This window comes from Salvelinus sp. IW2-2015, linkage group LG27 (assembly GCF_002910315.2).
Source record: "Salvelinus sp. IW2-2015 linkage group LG27, ASM291031v2, whole genome shotgun sequence".
NCBI classification, from domain to species: domain Eukaryota; kingdom Metazoa; phylum Chordata; class Actinopteri; order Salmoniformes; family Salmonidae; genus Salvelinus; species Salvelinus sp. IW2-2015.
In genome coordinates this window covers 29,778,762-29,788,306 of record NC_036867.1, presented here as the reverse complement: position 1 = coordinate 29,788,306, position 9,545 = coordinate 29,778,762, and the positions used below count along the sequence as shown (strand labels likewise).

At 47.5% G+C, this 9,545-nt stretch overlaps 1 protein-coding gene across 1 annotated transcript in view; it reads right to left on the bottom strand.

Annotated features, from left to right (window-relative positions):
- Positions 1 to 9,545, bottom strand: part of LOC111953212 (neuropilin-2-like) — a 75,739-nt gene that overhangs the window by 44,695 nt on the left and 21,499 nt on the right. The window contains 6 exon segments of the mRNA XM_023972334.2: positions 1,750 to 1,908; positions 3,147 to 3,257; positions 3,259 to 3,300; positions 3,302 to 3,318; positions 3,680 to 3,835; positions 5,550 to 5,780. Of these exon segments, the coding sequence (XP_023828102.2) occupies positions 1,750 to 1,908; positions 3,147 to 3,257; positions 3,259 to 3,300; positions 3,302 to 3,318; positions 3,680 to 3,835; positions 5,550 to 5,780 (716 nt within the window).

The following is a 9,545-nucleotide window of genomic DNA, read 5'->3' as shown; positions in this document are numbered from 1 at the left end:
GCGGTTTTGTCTCACCAGGGGTGATGGTCGGATTCGCGTTTATCGTCGAAGGAATGAGCGTTACACCGAGGCTTGTACTCTTGAGTGGGATTGATTTGGAGGTGGAGGGTCCGTCATGGTCTGGGGCGGTGTGTCACAGCATCATCGGACTGAGCTTGTTGTCATTGCAGCCAATCTCAATGCTGTGCGTTACAGGGAAGACATCCTCCTACCTCATGTGGTACCTTCCCGCAGGCTCATCCTGACATGACACTCCAGCATGACAATGCCACTAGCCATACTGCTCGTTCTGTGCGTGATTTCCTGCAAGACAGGAATGTCAGTGTTCTGCCTTGGCCAGCGTAGAGCCCAGATCTCAATCCCATTGAACATGTTTGGGACCTGTTGGATCGGAGGGTGAGGGCGAGGGCCATTCCCCCCAGAAATGTCTGGGAACTTGCAGGTACCTTGGTGGAAGAGTGGGGTAACATCTAACAGCAAAAACTGGAAAATCTGGTGCAGTCCATGAGGAGGAGATGCACTGCAGTATTTAATGCTTAAGGTTAAGGTTAACCTTAACTTACTTAAGGTGGCCACACCAGATACTGACTGTTACTTTTGATTTTGACCCTCCCCCTTTATTCAGGGACACATCATTACATTTCTGTTAGTCAGATGTCTGTGGAATTTGTTCAGTTTATGTCTCAGTTGTTGAATTTTGTTATGTTCATACAAATATTTACACATGTTAAGTTTGCTGAAAATAAATGCAGTTGACAGTGAGGATGTTTCTTTTTTTGCTGAGTTTACATATCTGGGTCAAAGTTCGCGTTTACATTGAGTATGAGTACTATATTCATACCTTATCCCATTGACAAACATAAACAAACTCAAGCATGCACGCACACACACACACACAAACCTCTTCCACACTCCAGCTGTGTTTACAACCCCACTGGTGTGTGTTTGTGTGTATGTAAAAGGATGATGAATTGCAGAGATAGATATGGGCACACAGAGGAGTCTATTGTTCATGTTTGGCAGGTTCCTCCCTCCTTCTTTCCATCTCTCCCTCCTTCCCCCTTTTCGTTAATCTATCAGGAAGACACTTCATGGGATAGGGACATGACTTATGTCAATACACATTCCCAGCAGGAAAATCAAAATAAATCCCAGTCATTCCCACAGTATCATCGGAAGAGCACCAACAGAGCAGCTAACTCTCCTGGCCTTGATAACGGGGATATATTTCAGACAAATTAAGAACGTTTTAATCTAGTTTTAGTCTGTATATTTGAATAAAACAGCCCCAATACAACAGCTTCAATACCTCCTCACTTAGGGCCAAACTACTCCCATTTTCAATATGGTTTAAATGGTTGGGTCAATCACACAAGCTTAATAGAGATTCGTCTTGGGAGCAGTGTACTTTTCTATTACATGACCCATGTGGGAATTACATTACATTTACATTTGAGTAATTTAAATGTCTGGATAGGACATGCTTATCCAGAGCAAATTGAACAAGCTAGTCTCCCAGCGGGCAAAACTGTTAGAAATGACGTCATTACAACCAATTTCACATTCCTTACGACGTTGTTTCAACCAGTTTTGCCAGCTAGGCTGCAGTTGAAAAAACTGATATACAACCAACTGAGACTTTGAGAACTGGGTTCCACATTGGAGTTCTAGGTTTTAGGTTCCACATTTGGTTCTAGGTTTCACATTTGGGTTCTAGGTTCCAGGTGCTACATTGGGGTTTTAGATTACCTTGTGATTCTTGCTGCCGTAGCGATAGGTCATCCAGTCCTCTCCATTGGTGCTGACCTCCAGCTTGAAGGTGGACACGTAGTAGGACTTCTGCGTCTCCTTGGAGACTGCTCCCTGGGTGGCGATGCCTGTCAGCACCTTGAGGAAGTGGAGGTCCACCTGGGAGAGAGACGAGCGGGAGAGAGACAGACAGGGAAGAAAGAGAGGAGAGAGAGACCAGAGAAGACGAGCAGAGAGACAGGAGCCGAGAGAGACGAGACGATGGACCGAGACACGAGAGAGGAGGAGAACGAGACACACAGATAGAGACGAGGAAGCAGAGAAAGAGGGAAGAAGGAGAGAGAGAGAGACAGAAGAACACACAGACAGAGCCAAGAGACGAGAGAGAGAGACGAGAGAGAGCAGAAGACAGAGAGAGAGAGAGAGAGAAGAGAGAGAAGGAGGAGAGAGAGCGAGAGAGAGAGAGAGAGGAGAGAGAGAGAGAGCGAGAGAGAGAGAGAGAGAGAGAGAAGACGAGAGAGAGCAGCAGAGAGAGAGAGAGAGAGAGAGAGAGAGAGAGAGAGAAGAGAGAGAGAGAGAGAGAGAGAGAGAGAGAAGAGAGAGAGAAGAAGAGAGAGAAGAGAGAGAAGAGAGAGAGAGAGAGAGAGAGAGAGAGAGAGAGAGAGAGTAGAAGGGGAAGAGATTGAAAATAATGAGATACACTTTCAGAAGAAGCGGTAGATACAATTCCATTTATTACAAATAGATGACAATAAAGTATCTATTTATTTTGATTCCATTTTATTCTATTCTGCCTCTATTCAACCGTCCTCCATTTTCTTCCAGGCACAGAGGAGAAACGAGAGAACCTAGTAGGTAAGGTTATTGGTACAATATGAGATATGACAGCTAACTATGCAGATCCTGCACTCCTTTGAGTCATATACCCCATAGATAGATCTATACATCACTGTCAGGTTAACAGCTATGTCCATCGTCACAAAGACAGTGGGAGTGCTGTCCAGGCCCTATGAGGCTGCTGTTGGGAGGGAGAGCGGCATAAGCGGAGAGGAGGTAAAAATCAATGGCACACTCTTCCACTGTTAACATCGCATTCCTGAGTAGCAAACTCATCTATCAAGTGACAGATAGCATCCTGCATCTTGCCTCGCACACTGCCATATTATCAAAACAGTGTTTGATTGTTTGTGTGTGTGTGTGTGTGTGTGTGTGTGTGTGTGTGTGTGTGTGTGTGTGTGTGTGTGTGTGTGTGTGTGTGTGTGTGTGTGTGTGTGTGTGTGTGTGTGTGTGTAGTTGTGTTGTGTTTGTGTGTGTGTGGGGAGGTGTGTGTGTGTATCTCTTGTCTCTCGCTCTCCCTCTCTCGTCTCTCTCGCTGTGTCTCTTTTTGACTGTCTGACCTGGATGTACTCCTTGGGCTGTCCTCGCTGGGTGTCCACGGCGTTGTCGATGTTGTTGAGCCTGGCCTGGCGAGGGGACCAGCGGCCGTCGTAGAAGGAGGACGAGGTAGCAGATCTGGTCATCCGAAATCTTCCCTGACTCCAGACCAAACGCTTGTACTGCAGTGGAAAGCTCTGTGGAGAGAGGGGGGGGGGGGTGAGAAAAAGGCCAGTAGAGGGAGGGTGTTGTTAGGAGACAGAGGAGTTTGGGGGAAAGAGCGCCACGAGTTTTAGAGGGGGAGAGACCAGAGGGGGGAGAGAGAGAGGTTGGGGAGAGGGAAAGAAAGAGAGAAAAGAGGGAGTGAGAGGCGAGATCAAGAGAGGTAGAGATAGAACGTGACTATGCAGACAATAGGACACATATAGAATGATAGAGGGAGAGAGAGATGGAAGGAGAGAGAGAGAAAAAGAAAGGGATATAGAATGCGAGAACAGGAGAACGAGAAAACGAAAGTCAGACGGACGGACAGAGACAGAGGGGTTGGGCTACTTACTGTCACTGACTTCTTTGTGTGTCATGTCGTAGCGGGCTGAGAAGCCGTCTTTGGCCACAGCCATGTCCGTGTGGAAGGACAGAGACAGTAAACCAGACGACGACTTGATCTCAGGAGGAATCTTAGTACCACAGTAACGACCAATCAGAGGGCCCACTGGAAACCCAGASAGACACAAATAGTTAGGAGGGATCTTCATGCAACATATACAGTATGTTTTCCGTGTTTGACAAAAACTGAAGAAAATACTTGTTAGACCTTTTAATGTATTTATTTCATAAAATTAAATAAAAACGTGCACGTTTATTCGATATCATCAAAGGATTCCTACACGCCTGCAAAAAAGCAAACTCGGATGTGTTTCCTATTTTTTATATATTTATTTCAGGATTTAACATGTTTTATTAGCATCAGTGTATTTTATTTTATGGAATGTGAGCATCTCCCATGAAAGTGCTTTTTAGTCCAGACATAGGCTTAAACTGGAGTAAGCAACTAATGAAAACGCTGAAGGTCTGTGTCTCAGCATGAGACTCTCCCTCTCGTGTGGTTTAGGCTGGGATTAAGACCCACTGTGGGGGCAGACTTTAGATTATACACTGCTGTCACCCAATCTTCTCAAACCCACCCAATCCCACCCAGCTCCCCAGGATTACAGACACACACACAATGTTCCTAAAGATTCCCCAAATCAGTTTTCCATTCCTTTCCTTCAGATCTAAAGACTCTTCAGTGTTCCGACTAATGTGCTTGATGGGGTTGGGCTCAATTCCGTTTCAGTTCAGACAATCAAGGAAGTTAATTGAAATTCTTAATTCAAGTAATGAAAAATCCCTTGCTAAAAAAAAAACGATTCTTGAATTGGAATTTCAACGAATATTGTCTCTCTTCTCTGAGTTAAAATGGAACTGATGCCCAATACTTTAGTTTTATTATGTATGGTTTTAGTCTGTAAATGTAATGTACTTCCCACATGGGTCATGTAATAGAAAAGTACACTGCTCCCAAGACGAATCTCTATTAAGCTTGTGTGATTGACCCAACCATTTAAACCACATTGAAAATGGGAGTAGTTTGTCCCTAAGTGAGGAGGTATTGAAGCTGTTGTATTGGGGCCCCCATTTCAAGTTTAAAATATTTGAGCAAGTGAGAGTCAAAATTCTCCTCTCTACTAATCTAACATCATCTTGCTCCCAGCCCCAGCGGTAGATACGAAGCGCTTTGATGCCGCTCTCCAGAGCTTTCTCCCACTAGTGTTCCCCTTCCCTTCCTTTCCTGATCTCTCCTGATACCACTAGCATGTAGCTATGGTGCAATATGTAACTCTGCCCACAGGCGCCTCACCGCCACGGCAACCGATACCCCTCATGCACTGCACTCTCACTATCGCTTCGGTGTGAAGTTTCCCCTAGGTACAGATCTAGGATTAGCTTCCCCTGCCCCAATCCTAACCTTAACTATTTGTGAGAAAAATGCCAAACTGACCCAAGAACAGCATCTAGGGGCAACTTCACCATACTCCCTATTACCAAACAGGAAGAGCTGTGTGATAATGGCAGATTGAAGCGAGGGGGAAGTGGGGCAAAGTAGGCGTGATGAAGGGGATGAATGGGAAACAGGTCATGGGAAAGTCCTGGGAGGTGTAGAATGGCTAATGCAGGAACGGGCTAGTTCCGGGATTGTTATTGAGACAAAGGCTGAAGGAAAAGCTTCATTGAGGTATTGTAGATGACGTGTGTGCGTATGTGTGTGTGTTTGTGTTCAAATACATGCAGGTACCTCATATAGTGTGTATGTGTGTGTGTATGAAAGTGTATGTGTGAATGTGTGTGTAGACATGCATGCGTGTATGTGTCTGGTAAGCACTCACCCTGGGGCAGCCCGTCCCACACGTCCAGCCAGTCGTACTTGCAGTCTCCCTCTCCTGACAGCAGGGGATCGTTCTCCAGGTCAAAGGTCAAGAAGGTCAGTGTCACGTCCATGTGGGGCGGAGTTATGATGATGTAAGAACATTCCAGGTTGTGGGGGTACTTGTCAGGGAAGCCGGGGGACTCGATCACTCCGGAAGGACTGGTGAAATTCCGGAAACAGAATTCCGATCCTATGGAGAACACAGACATGAGTAATTTACCACAGAAAAGCAATCATTTTTTTACTAGGGTATCTTTTTAAAGAAAATACATTTGTCACTGCAAGACAGCAATAATAGAATCCAGTTGCAGTTCATTGTGTAACTCACATATTCACATACACACGCATGCACGCACTCTCTCACACACACACAGAGTGGCAGGTACCCTAGTGGTTAAGAGTGTTGGGCCAGTAACCGAAAAGGTCGCTGGTTCCGAGCTGACTAGGTGAAAAATCTGTCGATGTGCCCTTGAACAAGGTACTTAACCCTAATTGCTTCAGGGTCGCCGTCAATAATGGCAGATCCCTGGCCATGACCCCACTCTCCGAGGGTGTCTCAGGGGGAGTTGGGATATTCAGAAAAACACATTTCCATTTCACACCTCGCGCTCGTACAGGTTACCCAGTTGTACATGCAGCGAAACAGGACAAATATAAGCAGCCCCATTTGACCTTTGACACACACACGCCTCATCATAAACCTCATAACCGTCCCCACAACCCACAGCCCAGTAAGCTCTGCGTTTACTCCCTTGCTTCAAAAAAAAGAGAAGAAGAGTGAAGAAAAACACATGCCAAAACAAACGGGGGTAAGCTCGCTAAGCGGCACGGCGTGTCGGCAGCTCATTAGCTATGCAGATTTATGCGCCCTAGGCGGCTCACCTTGAGCTCTCGACAGATGTGCCTCCCATATAAACTTACCCCTGAGTTACTGAGTGTTTATGGACGTGCACATTAATGATCTGTGTGCATGTCTCTCTCGCTCTCTCATTTATTCGAAGCACGGATCATATACACCTGCACCTTACAATCCCCAAACTCTCTGTGTTCCCACCTCTCACCCCTCTCGCGCTCGACGCTCTCGCTCTCTCCTCTCTCTCTCTCTCTCTCTGCTCTCTCTCTCTCTCTCTCTCTCTCTCTCTCTCTCTCTTCTCTCTCTCTTCTCTCATCTCTCTTTCTTGTTATTCAAAACATTGCTGGGACACACATACACGCATACTTACACCACGCAAACTGCGAATACACAGACTAGCTCTCCAACAGCACATGCAATGATTCTGTGAGGGGCATGGGGCAAACAGAAAGAGCAGCAAAGCCCCCCCCCCCCACAGATCTGATTTGAACCTTGTATGACCCTACTGTCAAACCACATCCCCAACGACCACAACCATCACCACGTTGTTATGTTTACGTAGTTGTCTGAATGTTCTCACTAAGTGTCTCAAGGGCCGCATGTGTGTGTTGTGTGTGTGTGTGCGTGCGTTGTGCTTGTGCATGGGTGTTTGTCCATCGTGCATGGTGTACATATATGTGTGTGTGTGTGTGCGTGTTTGTGGTGCTCCTGTGCCTCCATTGGTCAGTCAGACCCTCTCGTTTAACGAGTAGAGACAAGGCCAGTGTGTGATGCCTGCCTTAACCCGTCACTATGCCGACACACTTTTATAGACCTCATGGAGATAGGGACTGCTGCCTTTTACCGCAGGAAGAGAGGAAACACACACACACGCAGCTGCACACACACACGCACACACAACAGACAAGTCCAGGAGAGAAAGCATGCTAAAGCACTACTCCCAGCAAGGTCTAACTACTGCTCATTGACTGCCCCTCACTGAATAGGGAATGCTGCTGGTGTGTGTGTGTGGTGTTGTGTGAAGAACAGGCGTGACACTGTGAAAGTGTGCCAGTGTGTGCTGATTGAATGAAAACGCATACTGCATGCCTCCATAGGTTTTGTGGTTATTGATAGACAGGGTATGTGGGTTTGTGAATGAAAGTGTGCCTCAGTGTCATTGTGTGTGTGTGTGTGTGTGTGTGTGTGTTGTGGTGTGTTGGTGTGTGTGTGTTGTGTGGTGTGTTGTTGTGTGTGTGTGTGGTGTGTGTGTGTGTGTGTGTTGTTGTGTGTGTGTGTGTGTGTGTGTGTGTGTGTGTTGTGTGTCTCTGGTTGCGTTGCGCGTATAGCGAAGCGTGCTGTATTGCGTGTGTGTGTGTTAAGCCCAGCATTGTTAGTGTGAGACAACACTGGCCCACTGGCCCTTATCCGTCAAACTGGGTCAGGGTGCACTAGACTGTTACCCAGGCAGAAGAAAGAGGGCTTCAATCACACCATTGCATGTCTATATTAGCCCAGTGTGTGTTACCACCCGTCTCGCACGCTCACATCGTCACATGCCAAATATGTGTGTGGCGTGTGTGTGAGAGATGGTGTGTATGCATGAGTACTCTCCCTTTTGTTAGTCCTTATTAGTTCAACTATATGAACATTACAAAAACAAGCCCCTCTTCCCCTCACACACAAGTCTGGCACAGCAGCCTCTCGCCTGGCTTGCACATTTCACCACGAGCAGCCATTTGGCAAGAGCTGTCTGCCGGGGGGGGGGGGGGGGTTGAGGAGGGGGGAGTGGGTGAGTTGCTGGGTAGAAACGCGTCGGCGCTTTCCGCTCGAGTGCCTGACGGAGTAGTCTGTGCACATGTTGTGTCTGGGAATCCCCCCTCCCTCCCACGCTCCATTCCTTCACCCCCCCCCATCCCTAGGAGGGATGCGCAGTCTGTTCATTCGCCCTCTTCCCCCTCCTCCTTTTTTCGTCTTCCTTTCCTTCTCCTCATGCACCTCATGCTGTGAGAGTTCACCTCCACATTTGCGCCCGTCTGTTGCACATTACAACCTCTTTTAACACTCTCTCTCTCTCAGTCTCTATCTTTCCCTCTCTCTCTCTCTGTCTCGCAGCCTACTCTCGCTGGAGTAAACTCAAGGGTTTCAGGGAAATACACTTGAGGCGTGTGTGTTGTTTGTGTTTGTGTGTGTGTGTGTCTGGAGGGGGGGGGGCAAGAAAAGCAAAACAGGAAACCCAAGAAAAGCTAAACAACATTGTGAGCGTACCACAGCTTGGCGAGTTAAGACACAGCAGTCTATTTACGCGTGCATGTATGCTCGCACGACCACTGGATCAGAGAACACTACACTGAAGCCATGCTTTATTCAGTTAGGAAGGGGTCACAGCTAGGTCAGTCACCCTGGTCAATCTGGGCTACATTCCACTACATTCTAAAGGTGACCCGACAGACTGGGTTGGGGGCGGAGCTACCATGACCCCCAAGGTGAACCACAGAAAGACGAATCACGATTGGTTCTGCTAGTGCTAGAGGCCGGAGGAGGCCGCTTGGCGGGAAGTCTTCCCGTACTAGCCGTGGTAACAGCGTCACAGTAACAGAGTCACATGACAGGGGGCGGAGTGGGGGCCTGTTTTGGTAGAGGAGGGGTTAATAGCCAGTGGTGTGTGAGGAAGTAGGGCAACAACAATAATGGGGGAGGGAGGGCAGTGGGTGTACATTCACTACTGTGGGTGTGTGGTGCGGCGGTGGGTGGGGTGGGTGTTGGGCTTGTTTGTTTTGGGGCAATGTTCCCTGAGGGGGATGGGATGGGGCTCAGGGAAAAAGGGATTTGGGAATACAGTTAAGGGTGAGGAGTCAAATATCTTTATTGGCTGTTTATTATCCCTGTATCCATATCGGGCACTGGAACATAGGAAGGTGGGCACAGTATACACAAACCACTCTGCTTTACTTAACTGTGTATTCTCTGAATGAGCTACAACATACTCCTCGTCATTAACCCTGGGTGCTGATGACAATCTAGGGAGGAGAGAAGAGATATACTGCAGGGTCGTGTTATTTTGGCACCAAACGGCAGAAGAACAGCCTGAAGACAGGAAGGGAGACTAGTTACACCGACCCG